Source organism: Neofelis nebulosa, chromosome 4 (assembly GCF_028018385.1).
Source record: "Neofelis nebulosa isolate mNeoNeb1 chromosome 4, mNeoNeb1.pri, whole genome shotgun sequence".
NCBI lineage: Eukaryota > Metazoa > Chordata > Mammalia > Carnivora > Felidae > Neofelis > Neofelis nebulosa.
The window spans coordinates 151,173,276-151,193,078 of NC_080785.1; the positions used below are offsets into that span (position 1 = coordinate 151,173,276).

Genomic DNA, 19,803 nt, shown 5'->3' on the forward strand with positions numbered 1-19,803 from the left:
GCTCTGTGAGTGTCGTAGGCACAAGGCTTAGCCAGAAGCACATGGATGTAATCACTTGCTTGGCTAAGTAGATGCAATACAGTTGACCCCTGAGCAGCCTAGGGGTTGGGGCACCAATTCCACTCCCACCCCCTACCTGTGGAGTTGAAAATCCACGTAAAACTTTGGATTCCCCAAAACTTTACTTAAAGGTGAGGACCATGAGAAGTCAGTCACTTTTTACTGTGATAAGCAATTTACCAGAGACTACTCACAAAGAGATGATTAGCATCGCATGGGGTTTTAAGCTCACCACAAAAGCAGCAGGAGTTGGCTAACTAATTATCACAGTAGAACAGTATGTTCTATAGTAAATTGTATGCAGTTAAGATTTAATACTACATCTTTATTCTTGTTTACATTTCTGATTGCAAATGGCACCATGTACATACAGTCTGTAATTATTTGTGTGGGAGGGAGTTAATAAATTTTGACTTTTTATAATTTGTATATATTTTTTTTTTTTAACATTTTTTTTTTTATTTATTTTTGGGACAGAGAGAGACAGAGCATGAACGGGGGAGGGGCAGAGAAAGAGGGAGACACAGAATCGGAAACAGGCTCCAGGCTCCGAGCCATCGGCCCAGAGCCTGACGCGGGGCTCGAACTCACGGACCGCGAGATCGTGACCTGGCTGAAGTCGGACGCTCAACCGACTGCGCCACCCAGGCGCCCCTAATTTGTATATTTTTTATGGTAATAAATGGCAAGATGGATTAGTATGTATATATATTTTATGCATTCATGACATACCTAACTTAATTTTTTTATACTTCTAGGCCACATGGTTCATTTGCAAGTTTTTTCAAATTGTCACAAATCCCCCCAAAATTTTCCAATATACTTATTGAAAAATGTCTGCATATAAATGGATTTGCATATAATAAAACACCTGTTGTTCAAGGGTCAGCTGTACTTCCTAATGACAGTGGTGGTGCTGTCTGGTGGAGCTGATGTTCTTGAAAGCAAGAGTGAGACTCCAGAAAAAACCCTGAGGTCACCCTACAGACTATTGAAGAGACTGGGTAGGTATGTTAGGAAACTTTAAATGTCTTCTATGAAGATCAATTCTATGGAGGACAGTTTCTAGTTAATGGGATATAGCCAGGATACTTCTGCACCAATGAGAGAATATGACATCTTCTTGGCTTTAACTCTCTTTAAATTAAATTAAAAAATTTTTAAGTAGACTCTACACGCAACGTGGGGCTTGAACTCACAACCCTGAGATCAAGAGTCGCATGTTCTACCAGCTGAGGCAGCAAGGCACCCCATGGCTTGAACTCTTACAAGTTCACACAATTTGTTCTCACAACTCATCACAACTAATGTGATGGGATTCATGACAGCCAAACTGTATAAATGATATTTATTCTAAGTGAGGGAGCCTGAACTCCTGAGGTAGTGAGGACTGAAAATACTGAGTGACCAGTGATGACCTGGAGAGATTCCTCTTTCCTCTTCCGCTCTCCTTTCCAGGGGGAATAGATAGTGAAGGAATTGGACATTTTCTCACATTTCCTTAACCTAAAAGGGAGGAGAAGTCTTCCCTTAAATTATATGCGAGGGTCTCAGCCCTGTGCAAAGCCATCTCCAGTAAAAGGCTACAGCTTTGTCACCATTTCAGTCATAGACCACTGTTGTGTTGGTAGGCTCCAGGTGACAGCCATCTGAGACCACAAGAGAAGCTCAGGGGCAGAGCTTTCCCAATTCCAGTGTAGGGCTGAGATGGAGACAGGATACTGCATTGGGGTGCTCCAAGCAGCAGAGAGAATCAAAGGAGTGATTTCAGACCTTTTCCTTCATCCTAAAACTATTGGGGAAATTAACCAGAAAAGCTATAAAGTGATTTCTCTTCAGAGAAAACATGAGCAGTATTTTTGTTAATCTCTGATTTTACTTCCTTAAACTGATCTTTAAAATTGTTTTGGGGTGCCTGGCTGGCTCAGTCGGTTGAGCCTCCAACTTCAGCTCAGGTCATGACTTCAGTTTGTGGGTTCGAGCCCCACATCAAGCTCTGTGCTGACAGCTCAGAGCCTGGAGCCTGCTTCGGAGTCTCCCTCTTTCTCTGCTCCTCCCCCATTCATGCTCTGTCTCTGTCTCTCAAAAATAAATTTAAAGAAGTTAAAAAAAAAAAGAATAAAGTTGTTTGGGGGGGCACCTGGGTGCCTCAGTCGGTTAAGCAACTGACTCTTGACGTCGGCTCAGGTCATGATCTCACGGTTCCTGATTTCAAAGGTGTGGAGCCTACTTGGGATTCTGCCTCCCTCTCTCTCTGCCCCTCCCCAGCTTGCTCTCTCAAAATAAATAAAAATAAACTTAAAAAAAAATTGGAAAAGCTTTATGTTTTCCTGTCGTTTGTATTGTTTTGTGTCTAGGACATTACAAATGCCCATAGCAATCGTTCCTTGCCCTGGCACATCACCTGGGAAGCTTTTAAAAAGATACCAATGCCTGAGTCCCATCCCAGTTCAATTAAATCGAATTCTCTAGGAGTAATCAAAATCTCTAAGCATTAGTGATTTTTTAAATTTCCCCAGGTCATTCTATGTGCAAAGCTGAGAACTGTTTTAGTGCCTCATACTGATAATATTAAAACGTGGCTAAAAGGACGTCTTCAGCAACAATTGGTGTGCCTACATCCTTTACAACCAGCGTAGCTAGAGTCACTAATGACATTTATCCAGTTCCCAAACTTGCACTGCCCTTCCACAATCAATAGAGGAAACAATCCCAAAGTGTCTTACTCTGCCTTGAAATAAACCTCTAGATGGTCAGGGCGGACGGGCCACCCTGGCTTTTGGGCTTCGAGGAGGCATTTGGGCCAGGCCCGACGCTGGAGAAGGTGGTTCCGGATGAGACAAATCCTGCTCCGGGTGACGCCCCGCCCTCGACTTTGCCGGGACCGGGCGCCCAGCCCCGCCTCAGAGTGCCGCAGGCAGCGGTGAGCGCCGACTACATTTCCCACAATGCACCCCGGGGCGGGCAGGGCCAGAGGCAGAGCGGCTGGAGCCAGGCCTCCGCCACGAGAGGCCGGAGAGGGCTGTCTTCCTGGGTCGCCTGCTGGGCGAGGGGCGGTGGGAGGGGCGGTGGCCTGCGCTGTGGCCATGTCTGCGTCCGCAGGGGTCCGAGGGTCTGACCTGCGCCCTCCGGCCGGACTCGGCCGGACACCCGTGCCCTCCTGGGGGTCCGGCAGAGAGCAGTGACCGGCAGTCTCTGTGCGTCCTGGACCCCCCCCCCCCCCCGGAGAAACAGGTGAGTACGACTGCCAACCCACGTGGCCAGGGGGTACCGAGAAACTGGAGAGCTGTCATCCTTGCAGCCAGGGGCTTGAAGACTGGGGGCCCCTGCCACCTACGCTTCACTTGCGATAGGAGGATTTAGTCTCTTTGGGGTGCCTTAGCCGGTTGTCCCCCAGCTGAAGAATACAAAAGGCGAAGACCAGAACCCTTCCTTTGGCTGGGAGAGCAAAGTCCTATAGGAGGCAGTGGCCTGGTAGGACCCGCCCCTCAAGGCACACATATTCCGCTCCCCCCTTCCCCCTCCCCCGGGCAGAATCCTTTCAAAGATCTGCAGAGGTGACTGTGGGGTGAGCAGGCAACTCCTGGAAGTGTCCTGGGGCTTTGGACTTTGCTCTCAAGGGTGCCCTGGCTCAGATAACCTGTCTGCCTGTACTGGCTGAGCCACCGTTTCTGGGTTCCAGTTTGCTGGGGGAGGGTGAGCAGCCTTTGTCAGAGAGGGGAGTGGCCACCAGCAGTGACAAGTACCAGGCGATGCTCACGGAGCAGGCATCCTGCTGAACCAGCTACAGCATAGCCTCACCAGGGCCCTGTCTGCCAGAGACCCATGCATTCTGGCACCACCCTCCCAGATAGCCCACTCCAAAAGGGTCAGGGCAGGATGGAGCACTATCCAAGCAGGAAGAGGGAGCAAGAGTGGTAGGAGTCAGTAGGGAGGGGCTCTTAAAGGTTCTGCCTGCTCCAGGGTGGGCACCTGAGGGAGGGAAGCACACAAGAAGGGCTGATTGAGACAACCTGTTTGGAGACATTGCTTGTAGGCACAGCAGAGCACATCTAGGGAAAGTAGCATGCCCTGGGGGCTTCTAGAGAGGCTGCCTGAGAAGGGACCCTGAGGGCACATATGGGACTGGTTCCAAGAGACCTCTCTTGCTTAACTGCTTCAGGCCCAGCCTCCCAGGAGCTTCTGTCATGAAGGTTATGGCTCCAGTGGGGGCTGGGGTGGGGTTTGCTGCCTAGTTTCCAGAGTAAGTGTCTAGAGAACTGTTTGCTTCATCAGGACTTCTGGCTGGATCCCCCGATTGGCCTTGGAGATGTTGAGATGCTACATGATGTCAGGTAGCTGGGGAACTATTGTGAAGGAAGCGTCTACTAGCCCAGCCCCAGCCAGCTGACCCTGCCCTCATTCCATATAGTTACCATGCTGAGTACCACTCAGCCATACTGGGTTCAGTCACCTAAGTCCACAAGGGATCGGTGGGTAGTGGGCTCCCAGGACCTTGGGTAAGTTGCCGTAGACCATGTTTGGGTCTTTGACCAGAGGTACAAGGCCACAGAGCAGAGGCATGTGGCAGACCAAGGATTCAACTTGGGAGAAACTTCCAGGAGCAGCAGAGAACCAATGGTCTGTTCCTGCAATGTCAGGCCCAACAAATAGCCAGTAAGCCTGGAGGAACCCCCAGCCCAAGGCCCACAGACATCTCTTTGGCTGGACATCACAGGTGGGTCACTTCAGGCCAGAAGCTACCTGGCTTCATGAGGTCATAATCATGTTTGCTCAGGGTGAGCCAACTTTCAAAGGACTGATTTACATGGCAGAGACCACTTTTTGTGTGTAAGTGCAGCTACATATGGTTTGAATGCTAAGTAAAAATAATCATGATATATTAATGGCAGTAGCCATTAAGTGTGCAAGTGCTTACTGTGTGCCAGGGTAAACAAATTACATGAACATCTCATTTAATCCTTCCACAACCCAGTGAATTGGTATTATCATTATCCCCACTTTATAGATGAGAAAGTTAAGACTTATGGAACCAAACCAGGTCCATCCAGGTCCCTCTGATTCCAGGACCATTGTTCTTGAACACTTGACTACTACGAAAAACAAGTCTTCTCCACAGGCAGGGGTCTCCAGAGACTGCATTATAACTGGATATTCTTTGAGGATCTTTCACCTTTTCCCTTCCAAAGTTATTTATCTGGCAAATGTTGATTAAACTCCTCCTGCATGTGGAGCTGACATACTGAAATTTGAAATGCTTCATAGAAAAATGAAGCAGGGTAAGACAGGTAAGAATCAGGGATATTGTAGGAAGGCCTCTCTGATAGGTAACACTTGAGCAACAACCGGAAGGAAGTGAGAGAGTAGGTCATGTCAATATCTAGCCCCATCAGTGGAATAGGTGAATGAGGGACAAAGTGAAAAGCAGAGAGATGTGGTCTGTGCAGGAAGTTCAGCAAGGGCAAAATTCTGAAATGCAGAAGTACTTAGGATTCACATTTATATTATCCTAAAGGAAAGCCATGAGGTCAGTGTGGCTGGGCTGAGGTGAAGGGAGCAGGGGAAAGGGAAGGAGATCAAGTCAAAGATATAAAAGGAAGCGGTAGAGTGGGGCTTTGTGTGCTGCTCTGAGGAAATTGGCTGTCTCACTGAATGAGTGAGAACCATTATAGAGTTTTGAGCAGGGGAATTACACGGCCTGACTTCCTTTTTCAAGAGGATCTCTTTGAGTCCTGTGGGAGGGATATATTGCGCAAGGACAAAGGTAGATGTGGGGAGACTGGTTAAAAGGCTGGTGCATCACTCCCCTAGAGAGGTAATGGTGGCCTGGACCAATGTGGTAGTGGTGGTGGTGGTGGTGATGAGCAGTGGTCAGATTCTGGAGATGGGCTTTTCCCATTTAACATTAGTAATCTGTTCCACAAAAGTTGGACATTATCTGGAATCACTGAGTATCTGTTTCCCATTATTTCATATATCTTTTTATTATCTATCGATCTATTTATTTATTTATTTAATTTAGAGAGAGAGACAACATGAGTGGGGAAGGGGCAAAGAAAGAGAGAGAGAGAATTCTGCCAGCACAGACCCTGACATGGGGCTCAAACACACGAAACCATGAGATCATGCATGACCTGAGCTGAAACAAAGAGTCAGACATTAACTGACTAAGACACCCAGGTGCCCCTGTTTCCACTATTTAAAATTTTTTTAAATGTTTTTATTTTTGAGAGAGAGAGAGAGAGAGAGTGTGAGCAGGGGGAGGGGCAGAGAGAGAGAGGGAGACACAGAATCTGAAGCCAGCTCCAGGCTCCGAGTTGTCAGCACAGAGCCTGACGCAGGGCCCAAACCCACAAACCATGAGATCATGATCTAAGCTGAAGTCGGACACCCAACCAACTGAGCCACCCAGGCGCCTCCCCCCACCATTATTTTAAATGGGAAAAAGTATAATGCTTCCCTCATCGACCACAAACCCCCAATTTTCTAAAATGGTACTAAAACACAGGAAAATATATACCTATTACATGCCCAGTAGGTTATAGTGTTAGGATATAAAATGCTGAAAAACATACCCTCCTGACCACCAGAGTTTGCTGCTTTGATGCAGTATCATGGCCTCTTTCAGTACCTTCAACAGCCATGATGCAAGTAAGCCCGTTATGTTGCCACTTAGTGAGTGATGTCCTATCCAACTTGGAATGTAATTTGAGGACTTAAATGTACATCACTTGTTTAAAATATAGATCAAGTTTTGATGATGTAAATAGTATTTTTCTATATAAACATAGGCCAAAACAATACAAGTTTGTTGTATTAGTTATTTATTGCAGTGTAACAAATTACTCCAAAACTTGGCAACTTAAAACAACAATAAATATTTATTATCTCATGCAGTTCCTTTGGTATTTGGGAGAAATCTGGGAGCAGTTTAACTGGATGGTCCAGGCTCAGGTTCTCTTGTGAGGTTGAAGTCATCTGAAGGCTTGACAGGGGCTAGAAGATTGCTTACTCACATGACTGGCACATTTGGTACTGGCTATTTGCATGTCTCAAAGTTTGCTGACGTTCTCTCTGTAGACAGCTGCTCGAGTGTCCTCACAACATGGCTGATGGCTCCAACTAGGGTGATCCAAGACAGCAAGGCAGAAGCCACAGTATCTTTCAGCCTAGCCTCAGAAATCACACGTTGTCATTTTCACGTTATCCTATTGGTTACATAACTGCTCAGTGTGGGAGGGGAGTACACAAAGGCATATACACTGTAAGTTGAGGATCATTGGGGACTGGCTTGAAGGCTGGCTACCACAGTTGGGTATTAAAAACCAAGAGGAATTCTATAGGGAAAATATTAACTAGAGAGACATTTTGCTGGGTATTCAGAAGTACAGGTGACAGGATTTGCTAGTGGTTCGATATAGGGTGTGAGGAAAAGAGATGACTCCAAGATTTGCTGAAAATCATTGTCTTTCACTGAGGTGGAGAAAACTCTGGGAGGAATACGTTTTTAAGAGGACAATCAGGAACTCAGTTTTGGACATATAACTTTGAGATACTGTAAGACATGAAGTAGACAGTTAAATGTGTGTGACTCTAGAAGTCAGAAGAGACATTGGGGCTAGAAATAAAAATTGGAATCACAATGTATCACTAATCACTAATGTATCAATGGAATTTAAAACCATGAGACTGGGGGTACCTGGGTGGCTTAGTCGGTTAAGCATCCAACTCTTGATATTGGCTCAAGTCGTAATCTCACAGTCATGAGTTTGAGCCCCACATTGGGCTCTGCACTGGTAGTGTGGAGCCTGCTTGGGATTCTCTCTCTCTCTGTCTCTCTGTCTCTCTGCATCTTCTCCCCTCTAAAAATAAACAAAAATTAAAAACAAAAACATGAGACTGAATGAGATCACCAGTGGTTTGAATGAAGACAGAAAAGAGATCCAAGGGCTGAAATCTGGGTCCCCTAACTGTAAGAGGAACTGCATAAAGGACTTAGCAGGCATGGTCTATGAGGTAGAAGGAGAACCAAGAAAAGAGAGTGGTGTACCAGAAGCCAAGAAGAAAAAGTGTTTTAAGAGAGGAAATCACCAAGTGTGTATCCATTACTGCTACTGAGTGAGGTGAGATGATCCCGAGGTCAACTAGCAACCTTGATGAGAGCAGTGTTGCTGGAATGATGGAGGCACAAGTCTAGTTGGAGTGGCTTCAAGAATGAATGGGAAAGGGGCACCTTGCTGGCTCAGTCAGTAGAGCATGCACCTCTTGATTTTGGAATTGTGAGTTCGAGCTCTACATTGGGTGTAGAGCTTACCTAATAATAAAATCTTAAAAAAAACCCAAGTGAGTGAAGTGGAGAGGCTGTGGCAGATGTATTTCTTGATTACCAGATACCCATGAGCTCCCCACACTTCCCAGTCCCTCTGGCCATGTGACTACTTCTGGCCAATCTGGGCTTTGAAGTATTTAAGAGCTGGTACATGACCTTCCAGCCCTGTCTTCCACTGCCCAGTGGTGTGGAAAAGGCATGTATTCCAGATGGCAGAGCTATGGGATGCTAGTAACCTGGATTCCTGAATCACTGCTTGGAAGGGAGCTGAATTACTACCAGATCCAAGGTAAATTTTGTGTAAGCAAAAAATAAGCCTTTATGTGTGAAGCCTCTACCATTTTGGCATTCATTTGTTACACAGCATAGCCTAGCCTACTAATTATATTCCAGGTATTATTTACTGTTTTGAGGTCTGTTTTATAAAGGACAGCAAAAAAATGGGGTGGAACCTAGAGGGGAATGTAGAGTTAAGGGGGGGGGGTTGTTTTAACTCTTTATTTATTTATTTATTTATTTTTTTTAACTCTTTAATTGAAATAAAACAAACATGAAGTTCACAAATCATAAGTACAGCTCAGTGAATTATAACAAGTGAACACACCCAAAGTAAGGTGGTGTTTTTTTTAATTTTTTTTTTTAACATTTATTCATCTTTGAGAGAGAGAGACAGAGCGTGAGTGGGGGAGGAGCAGAGAGAGAGGGAGACACAGAATCCGAAGCAGGCTCCAGGCTCTGAGCTGTCAGCACAGAGCCTGATGTGGGACTCAAACTCACTGACTGTGAGATCAGGACCTGAGCCGAAGTCAGACGCTTAACCAACTGAGCCACCCAGGTGCCCCAGAAGGTGTTTTGAAAATGGAGGAAGCATCAGCATATTGGTGCTGGATGGGGGAAAAGGGGAAACCAATGATCTGGGAGAGAGAGGGACAGCTGCTGAAGCCATGTGCTTGTGCGGGTGAAAGGGACTGCAGTGGGGGCGTTTGCTCCCAGTGGAGCAAGGACAGCTCATCTTCAGTGAGAAGAAGGAAAGCAGAGCCTGGCAGGTGAGGCGAGGTGGTGGTGGGAATCTTGGAAGTTCTCTTTTGCTGACTTCTGTTTCCTCGGTGAGATCATGGATCATGCTGAGTGAGCGTGGGAGAAGGAAGTGATGGAAATTTGAGAAGAGAGGTGTGAACTTATTGACTAAGGGAGCAGGAAAGTGAGTCTCCATAGTAATATAGTAATTTGAAGCAATGGTTCTGGACCTACTTCCCAGAAAGAAACACATAGCAATCCAGGTCTCCGTCCAGGGAGCCAGGTCCAGAAGCCTTGGCCACAACCCTGGGACTGTCAGTAGCAGCTTTCTCTCTGCCTGGACACGACTCATCTCTCTGGAGTCACTCCATCTTCACATAGCAGTGCAGACCCCAATCTCACTTTTAGGTTAGCTTGTGAAATAATGCTCTATGAGGTTCTCATGTGGCCTGTGTCTTCCTGCTGAAGACCTAGGCATGCCCTAGTTACTGTAGCACCCACTGCCCCAGCCTCTATGGTGTTACAGTGCTTGTTTTGGCCTGTCTGGGATTACTCCTCTTGGTCTCGGTCTCTGTCTCTGTCTCTGAGTGGACCTTTCTGAACAACCTAGCTGTTGAGGGCAAGTAGCCTTTTAGTTACTCTGGCCCTCTGTCAGACAAGGTGGCCCATGCCTTGGTCCTCTGGGCTCTGACTCATGCTAGGATCCATCACTCTTCAACATTTTTTTTTTTATTTATTTTTGGGACAGAGAGAGACAGAGCATGAACGGGGGAGGGGCAGAGAGAGAGAGGGAGACACAGAATCGGAAACAGGCTCCAGGCTCCGAGCCGTCAGCCCAGAGCCTGACGCGGGGCTCGAACTCACGGACCGCGAGATCGTGACCTGGCTGAAGTCGGACGCTTAACCGACTGCGCCACCCAGGCGCCCCTAGGATCCATCACTCTTGACTGTCCTAATGGATGGGATTAGTGGCCTAGAAAATCCCCAGAGGTCAATGTTCTCCCAGATGATCTTTTTTTGGTCCTACTCTAAGTGGGGTGATGCTGTTGGCCAATGGTGCCCAAACTTCACTTGTTCTGTGATGCTCCAGGTTCAGTGCACGAGTGGCTACCAGGCTTCCCTGTCTGTTTTGCCCGTTGAACTTCTGCAAAAGATGCATTTGAAAAAAGGATTCCATAGCTTAGAACAAAGATGACCAAAAAACAAAAACAAAAACAAAAAAAAAAGAGCTTGAAAATCAGTTCTTTGGGTGCATACAGGAGCTGCCTGGTAGGAGCTCTGGTGGGATGAGGATAAGGAGTCTGAGAGGGTGTTCTTGGACATGGACAACCTGGGACCACACAAATGAGAGTGATGGGGATGCTCTCTCTTTGAGGTCACTCTTCATGAACATTTTTGAGCACCGACTTCATGCTAGGCTCGGGGAAGAGTCATTTGCCCAAGGTTGTGGAGCTACTGAGAAACAAGGCCTCAGTTATTTCCTATGACTCTGTCCTAGAAGGGCAGGAACAGGGTCTGCTTTGCTCACACTAACACCAGTCCCTCCCAGGCCCCTGGCCTGCCCGCATGACCTCTTCATGAGTCTCTGACTAGTCTTTGCAGTCCTTCTCGCCTGTCTACCCAGATTTCTCTTCACAAAAGGATCAGTGCCTCAATGGAACCCCTCCCCTATGAATGTATTTTGCTTGCCAAATGAAGGCTCCTTCAGCCTGCCATTCAGGGGCCCTTAGGGGTGACTCCAGGTGAGCCATCCAACTTTGTTATCCTTGCCATCCACTCATCGCCACCTCCACCTGGCTCTGAGGCTGCAGAAGGACTGAGAGATGAAACTGAGTCTGTCCTGGCATTCAGATGGGCACTGAGAACTGTTATGTCTATAGTTGTACAGCTGTATAGTTGTAAGGCAAGCCCTGGTGCCAAATTCAGAAAGTACAAAAGTGTACTCAGAAAAAAGCAAGCCTGAAGACAAGCTTGTTTGCTCTTTCTTTGCAAATGCCTAAGTATTCAGAAAGAACTATTGGTCAATTCAGTTTTGAATGAGGAAGTGTTTGTGGTAGGATGTGCAGTGAAAGATACCAGGATACAGAATTGTTTCAATTGCCAGCTCCCAAAGCTTCCACCCTGTTGTGACATTGGGCAGGCATTTACTCTCTCAGCCTCAGTCCCTTTATCTGTAGAGCCAGCCTGACACAGGAGCACCTGCCACAGAGTGTAGTGATCAGGCTTAGATAACTGTGTCCACTTATACTTCCTAGCACACTACCTTGGTGCTCAGTAAGTGTTAGCTGCTGTTATCAGTTTGTTAAAAAAAAAATTTTTTTTTCCATTTTATGTGCATTCAAAAAAAAAAACTGGAAAGAAATACACCAAAATGTGAACAGTGAAAGATCCTGAATGGTGGGGAAATGGTGACATTTCTTTCTTTATCCTTTTTTATTTTCCAAGTCTTCTACAATGAATAGGTACAATGAATTTTTCCTTTTCTACTTAGAAAAAGAACAACATACTTCATTTTTTACAGGGGAATACTCAGAACCCATTTCCCAGAGGTTTGAGCTAGCTGGGTCCTGGTGCTTTCCTGTACTAACCACTGTTACTGTACTAGCAGTGACCCCTGCCAACAGCACCTCCCTCCTTACCCTCGATGATGTCTTTGTTTGCCCACAGGAGAGTCCAAGGGATGGCTGCTGACATGCAGAGGAAGAGGAGCAGTGAATGCCCCGATGGCACCCTGGCTCCTTCTGATGGGCAGAGTATGGAGAGAGCTGAGAGCCCCACACCAGGACTGGCTCAGGGAATGGAGCCAGGTACGAGCAGGGTGCAGCTCCAGGCAGCTGACAGCGAGAGCAGCCTCCAGGGCAACTGGGATTCCCACCAAGTCTTTCACTCCCACTCATTCATGCACTCGTTCAGTCACTCGTGGGCTACTTGTTAGGTGCTGGGGATACCACAGGGAACGGGCTCTGTCTGTGTCCAGCCTTCCTCTCCACTTCATGTTGGGCTACTCACCCCTGTGCTGTCTGGCTGCCAGCATGGGTTCTCCTCCCGTTCCCTGGGTCTACATTGCGCCTTCCTGACTCCTTTTCCCTCCCTCAGCTCTCAGCTTAAATGTCACCTCTGCACGAGTTAGGCCTGCCTGCTCTGACCATGCTCTGTACAGGACAATAGTTATTTTGTAATTTTATTTGTTTATGTATATATTGCCCATCTCTTGTCCACAAAATTGTGAGCTCTTTGAGCACAGAGTGGTTGTATCCCAAATGCCTAGTACGGTACCAAACTCATCATAGAGACTCAAAATACATCTGTTGAATTATTCTGTAAAAAAAAAAAAAAAAAAAAAAAATCAGTAGAGAAAGACTGACATGGCCCCTGCCTTAGGGGAGCCATAAGCTAGTGGGGTCATTACAGTGGAGTGGGTTAGGAACTATGGCCTGAACTGGGTCAGGGAGACTTCTCACAGGGATAGAGAGTCACTGAACAAAGGTATTCCAGGCACAGGGCAAGGTGCTCGGCCCACAGCAGTGAACAACCACCTTGCTGCCCCTCAGGAGGAACCCCACTGTAGTTGGGGAGGAGGATAATAACTGACAAGTGGCACAAGAGAAATCAAAGAGAGAGATATGATAGAGTGCCCAGGCTCAGAGGTCAGGTGAGGAGGTAACTTATGTCTTTGCTGAGAGCTGAAGTGTGACAAGGAGCTGGCCATGCGAGGAGGTGGGAGTGCGTTCCAGGCAGAGGGAACAGTAGGTACAGAGGCCCTGAGGTAGGTGAGGGCATGTTGAGGGTGTCCAAAGAGCAGGTGGATGAAGGTCAGTGTGACTGGAATGGGTAAGGGCTGTGAGATGAGATTGAGAGAAGCAAGTAGAAGCAAGTCATTCCCGCAGCCATGAGGGGTTTGGGTTTTATTCCCAGTGTGATGGGAGGAAACTGGTGGGCTGTAAGCCGCAGGAAGGCATAACTTGTAGCAGGCAGTAGCAGGAGGGAACAGTGGCTTGTCTCTGCAGTAAAGCTAGAGTGCCATATTACGCATCTTGCTGGTAAGGTGGTCTGCCAGTGGCTATTGCTCTAAGCACCAGTGCTTTTGGCTGGCAGGTGCTGGGCAGGAGGGTGCCATGTTCGTCCATGCCCGTTCCTATGAGGACCTGACTGAATCGGAGGATGGGGCAGCTTCTGGGGACAGCCCCAAGGAGGGTGTTGGGGGTCCTCCACCACTGCCTGCAGACATGCGACAGATCAGCCAGGACTTCAGCGAGCTGAGCACCCAACTGACGGGTGTGGCCCGAGACCTGCAGGAGGAGATGCTGCCAGGAAGCTCTGAGGACTGGCCAGAGCCTTCAGGGGCAGCTGGGCGGCCAGCCACAGAACCCCCCAGGGAGGGCACAGGCGAGGGGGATGAGGAGGAGGCTGCTGAGGCATGGCGACTGCACCAGAAGCACGTCTTTGTGCTGAGCGAGGCGGGGAAGCCTGTGTACTCCCGCTATGGGTCAGAGGAGGCACTTTCCAGCACCATGGGTGTCATGGTGGCCCTGGTGTCCTTCCTGGAGGCAGACAAGAACGCCATTCGTTCTATCCACGCAGGTGAGCCACCTGGAAAGGGGGGCAGGGAGGGCTCCCCTGACCAGGGTTAATTCATAGTCCCCGAGGGACTAGAGGGCTGGGATGTGCTGTGTGACCAAGGGCAGCCCCTCCACCTCACTGGGCTTCAATATTGTCATTTGAACACAGATAGCAACAATGACTGCCTTACAGGGTATTGTGAGGGCCAAAGGTGGCTCTGACATGGGCTTTGCCCTTGGAGAGAACTAGAAGTCCCAGGCCCTGAGCCCCACCCAGCTCTTGACATTTAACACAAGAATGTTTTTTTTTTTTTTCAATTGCTCACTGCATTTTGGCTGGTGCCACTCTGTGAAGCAAGTGGCAGGGACAGCCTGGAATCCTCAGGGAAAGGGAACCGTGGGCTGCTGTTTTTATCTTCATCATCCTTAAGCCCCTACTGTGTGCAGAGATCTGAGGGAGGGTGGAGAGGATGTAGAAAGCGACAAGCTGTGTAGGAAGCTGGGGCTCCGAGGGAGCTGGGCAAGGCCAACCCCGGAGGCTCCCCGGAGAAGCTGACATCCCCTCCCTCCACCTTCAGATGGCTACAAGGTAGTATTCGTGCGCCGGAGCCCACTGGTGTTGGTGGCAGTGGCGCGCACGCGGCAATCGGCGCAGGAACTGGCGCAGGAGCTGCTCTACATCTACTACCAGATCCTGAGCCTTCTTACCGGTGCCCAGCTGAGCCACATCTTCCAGCAGAAGCAGAACTACGACCTGCGGCGCCTGCTCTCGGGCTCGGAGCGCATCACCGACAACCTGCTGCAGCTCATGGCGCGAGACCCCAGCTTCCTCATGGGGGCAGCGCGCTGCTTGCCCCTGGCTGCGGCCGTGCGCGACGCGGTGAGTACCAGCCTGCAGCAGGCGCGAGCGCGCAGCCTCGTCTTCTCCATCCTGCTGGCACGCAACCAGCTGGTGGCGCTCGTGCGCCGCAAGGACCAATTCCTGCACCCTATCGACCTGCACCTGCTCTTCAATCTCATAAGTTCCTCCTCATCCTTCCGTGAGGGAGAAGCCTGGACGCCTGTGTGCCTACCCAAATTTAATGCAGCCGGCTTCTTCCACGCACACATCTCTTACCTGGAGCCTGACACCGACCTCTGCTTGTTGCTCGTCTCCACCGACCGGGAGGACTTCTTTGCAGTCTCTGACTGCCGCCGCCGCTTTCAGGAGCGCCTGCGGAAGCGTGGAGCCCACCTGGCGCTGCGGGAGGCACTGCGCACGCCCTACTACAGTGTTGCCCAAGTGGGCATCCCGGACCTGCGCCACTTCCTCTATAAATCAAAGAGCTCGGGACTCTTCACCAGGTGAGGGAGGACCTTGGGAGCACAACTTGAGGGAGACAGGGGCGAGGGAGGGGAGGCGGTTGGCCCTCAGCCCTGATGCAGTCCTGGAGCTGATGACCCATCTGTGAATGGACTGACATGTTGGGTCTGTTTTACTCTGACATCAGGCACCCAGACTCCCTATCACTCCACCCCCTATGGGCATGTACCTCTCTACTTTGTTACCCACAAAGCCTTGAAATGCCCAGTACACCCAGGGAAGGAAGCTGGAACAGAGGTCTCCTGGATCTCCTGCCCTGGAGCAGGTCTGCCTTAGGGGTCATTTTGGTCCCATCTAGGATGCAGAATTCCTCCTCCAACAGAGGGGCTGTGGCCAGATGTGGCATCTTCTGTCTTCCCATTACCCCTTCTTGGGTTCCCAGATCACTTTTCCTCCACTTCAGACCTGTCACTTTGTTTCGGACACCTAAACTCAGATTGGCCTCTCCAAGGGAAGTCACCAAAGATGCCATGAACTTGGGGGAGGGGGGAAGAACAGGGCTCCATTCTGGGTGGGCCCAGCCCTGTCCTGGGGAGTCTTCTGTGGTAGGGAGGCCATGCCCTGTCCTGGGAGAACATTTGGAGGGTAAGACACATGTCAGAGTCTCCCTGGCTAGGAAGAGTTTTTTTTAGATCTCCAGAGAAGGCAATGAAAGTTATTTCTTTGCCAACCCACTCCCCCATCTCCAGCCCTGAGATTGAGGCCCCGTACACCAGTGAAGAGGAGCAGGAGCGGCTGCTGGGCCTCTACCAATACCTGCACAGCCGGGCCCACAATGCCTCCCGCCCACTCAAGACCATCTACTACACGGGCCCCAATGAGAACCTCCTGGCCTGGGTAAGGCAGCCCTGGGATGGGCTCAGCTTCATCGGGATCCCGGGCAGGGGCCACACGAGATGTCTAACCTCGATGACTACCCTGTGCCCCCTCCTCCAGGTGACAGGTGCCTTTGAGCTCTACATGTGCTACAGCCCCCTGGGGACCAAGGCATCTGCCGTCAGTGCCATCCATAAGCTGATGCGCTGGATCCGCAAAGAAGAAGATCGCCTCTTCATCCTCACACCCCTCACCTACTGATGGGAATGTGTGTGGGTTCAGCCCTCTTAGGCACACTGGGCAATGGAAGCTATGGGAGCCTCCACATGGGCTGGCCTCTCTTGCCCAGGCAGCAAGCAGGCAGGGACTGTGGGTTGGTGCGTGCATTAAAGTACTCTGGAGAAGACACTCATTGGGCCTTGTCACTGGTCCCTTCACTCATGCATTCTCACTCCTACAGATACTGGATCCTCCTCCTTAGTCCTTACCTGTGTTTCCCCATGTCCTGGAGCACAAGCACTCAGAATCGAACCTTGGGCTGGGTCTCTTCATTCAGCTAAAGTCTTGCCATACATAAAATGTTCTCTAGCATTCCACTGGCCTTGCCCCCCACAGCCCCACCCCAGTACTCAGTCTGAGTCCCTGGTGCCTCCTAGAAGGGCACAGCCCCTCTCTCTCACTCCTAGGAGGGGCCCCCAGCTTTGTGCCCCAAAGGACCACTCATACACCCTGGGAGCTGTGGCTCTGCTTGAAGGGCTGCTGTAGCTCAGCAGTGACAAGGCTGAGTAAGAGAAGGACAGCCAACTAGGGAGAGTCTGAGGCTTGGTACAGGTGGGTAAGATCCCTTGGTGAGGTGGTCTGGTTTTCAGCACAGAAAAATTCAGAGACCACCCTCAGTGTATGTAGCCCTAGACCTCTGGGGAAATTGTCCCAGCTTGGTCTTCCTCATGAAGGGCTATCCACCTCAGCATCTGTGCTTTTGGCCAGTGCATTCCTCAGATGTCCCCAGGAGTGAGCTGGAGGGCCTGCAGGAAGAGCCAGCTGACTTCTGGGGCAGGGGTGGACCCTGCCCTAGGAAGGGCAGATGCTACTAGGCACACCGGGCCCTCTTCTGCCACCCTGGCATTTTCCAGCCCACAGGGGTCACTGTGGACATCTCAGGAAGCTCAGCAGTGAAGGCCCAGACCCCTCCACTCTGTCCTGAGACCCTCTTTGGACAGAGCCCAAGGCACAGTACAGAAAGCCTCTATCTTGCTGCTGGGGGGCTTTCCCAGTTCTGCCACAGCTTAACCATCTCATTGGCTAGGAGAGCAAAAGACCTAGGAAATGTTTATGGGAGAAAAGTGTCCACTGAATGTGGTCTTCAGACTGTAGAGTAAATCACCCTTATGCAGTCTCTGAGAGCTGGGCTAAGATACTCTGCCACTAAAACCAACCCATGTTGGAAAATATATTTGGTGGGTAGCATAGGGTACACTGGAATGGTTCTACTTACTGTCCCAGGAAATGGGATAGCCCCTGCCCTTGGCCCTATCCTGGATCATATTAGGATGGATATGACAGCAAACCACCTGCCTAGACCCCAAGGAGCGTGGGGAACAGCCACAGGCTTGGCGGTGCTGCTCGCCCTGCACATGTGCCCTGGGTCTCTTTTCTGCCTGTTTCTGCTGCTGTTTCTCCTCTTGATCCTGGCCAGTGCACCAAATCACTGCCTCTGGGGCCAGGGTGATGCCAGGCCAGCAGTCCATGGCTGCTATTGGCATTCCTCTGGTCAGTGGTCGGCCCCTAGATACTCCTGTTGGCTACTGTGATTCTTGTAGGACTCTCAGCACCTCTGCAGTTTAGCACCTATTCTGGGTAGGTGTGAAAATGGGTGGTCACAATTAGGTGAGTGTGTGTACCTAGGACAGTAGGCACCTGGAGTGTGGGCTTATCTGTCTGGGGATCAAGGAAGGAATAACAGGCCAAACAGGGAAGGTGTTCCTAGTGGAGGAACCAGCATGTGCAAAGCAAAGGACCTGGTAAACAGCATGGTATTACTGGTTTAAGTGAAGCTGGAGGAGGTTTCAAGGCCTAGGTTTCTTGAACTCCAGGTAAAAGTCTGGCAGTGGGGAGCCATTGAATTTGTTTTAAAGCTGCAGAGTGATATGGTCATATTGTAGTTAGAGACTGCTGCCACTCAGATGATCTCTTTGGGTTGGAGGAAAAGGGTGGCATTAGTTCTCGTTTTTGTTTTTGTTTTGGAGTAGTGTTCAGAGGGATGTGAGAGCCAAAAAGGGAAAAGAGGGCACTCCTTCAAGGTGATAGATACTGGGGCAGTTGGGCAGGTCCTAAACCAAATATAGGCCAGGCCTTGTGAGTTCAGCTTGGGGGGAGCACTTATACTTAACACTCCAAGGCCCCACTTCCCCCACATGGTTTGCCTGCCCTGCTCCTGCAGAGTGGGCAGAGGGGGAAGGAGGAAGGGGTGCTCCTGTGGATGCCGGTTCTCAAGGACCGGGGTTGTCCACCAGGGGTCGCTGTTCTGGGGCTAGCCAACATCTTGGCCACATGGTGGCAGCAGAGAACCAACTGTTGACTGCTGCACCCCAACCTTCGAAACGAGTGGACGGGGTGATCAAGGAGGGCCCTTGAAGTCTCCTCCCAACCTACAGAAGTCTCTCCGAATGTAGTACCGGGACCCAAGAAACTATCTCAGCGCCAGCGGAGAATGTTTCATTTCAGTTTTACCCGGCATGAGTGTCTTTAATCATGTTGACTGTGGAACACATGATTTTTTTTTATGGGTATTTATTCATTTCCGGGCCAATTCTAGTTAGAGAAGGGAGTGCCATTTATGTTGCCCGAGGCTCTGAATCCTCCCAGCACTGGGTGTGGCTGCCCAATCCTGTTTCCTCTCTCTCCCAGGTGCTCACTGAGCTCCAGCCCCAAGGGGGAGGGGAGTTCAGCACTAGGAATGGGGAAAGTGGGGAGTCAGGTATTCAGAGTCAGCTGTGCTAGAGTGGGTATAGCATATGATCTGTGGGACCCACAAAATGGACCAGGGATTGACTGGATCAGGAGGGCTTCCTGGAGGTGGTGCCATCTAAGCTGCAAGAGAAGGAAAGGAAAAAGGTGCTCCTGGAAGGAGGAACAAGGAATATTGTCTGGATAGGGGAGTAGAGGAGATACAGCTCCAAGAATCAGTCTGAATGAATCTTGCTGGGCTGAAAGCTCCTCTCTACCCCACCCCTCTTATGCTCCAAAGCCCTGGGATCCACAGTTCACAGGTCCCTCAGACCTCAGTGTAGGGCCACCCTATGAAGCTTCCCCTCCCTCCAGGGTTAAGGCCCACCTGGCTAAGGGGGCTGTCAGGCTGACAAGGTCCCCCAGAGCCCCCTTTAAATGTTAGGGAGAACCAGTTATCAAGGAGCAACCGCTGAAGTCCATGTACAAGAGGCAAGGTTGCCTCTCCTGCCCCCAACCCCATATGCCTCACTCAGACTGAAGAGAGAACTGTGGGCAGTCAACTAGTTAGAACTATATCCTCATTTCAGGGATGGAGAGACTGAGGCCCAGCATAGCTTACAGAGCAGGTTAGAGGTCCCCTGTCAAAGCCCATGTTTCCCCCATATCAGGGGGGCACTGCAGCACAGCCAGCAAAGGCAGCCAGCACTGTG

At 49.9% G+C, this 19,803-nt stretch overlaps 1 protein-coding gene across 3 annotated transcripts; it reads left to right on the forward strand.

Moving 5' to 3' along the window:
* The first annotated feature begins 3,009 nt into the window (after positions 1-3,009).
* MON1A (MON1 homolog A, secretory trafficking associated) lies at positions 3,010-16,556 on the forward strand. 3 transcript variants are annotated; one of them, XM_058726883.1, is made up of 6 exons: positions 3,010-3,294; positions 12,074-12,213; positions 13,502-13,987; positions 14,544-15,309; positions 16,018-16,165; positions 16,265-16,556. In XM_058726883.1, exons 2-6 carry the CDS (start codon positions 12,087-12,089, stop codon positions 16,403-16,405), a joined length of 1,668 nt encoding a protein of 555 aa, XP_058582866.1. In that variant the 5' UTR covers positions 3,010-3,294; positions 12,074-12,086; the 3' UTR covers positions 16,406-16,556. The 3 variants fall into 3 exon arrangements, with proteins under 3 accessions (XP_058582866.1, XP_058582867.1, XP_058582868.1); XM_058726884.1 differs by lacking the exon at positions 3,010-3,294 and adding an exon at positions 4,518-4,777; XM_058726885.1 differs by lacking the exons at positions 3,010-3,294; positions 13,502-13,987 and adding an exon at positions 4,615-4,777.
* The last annotated feature ends 3,247 nt before the right edge of the window (positions 16,557-19,803 follow it).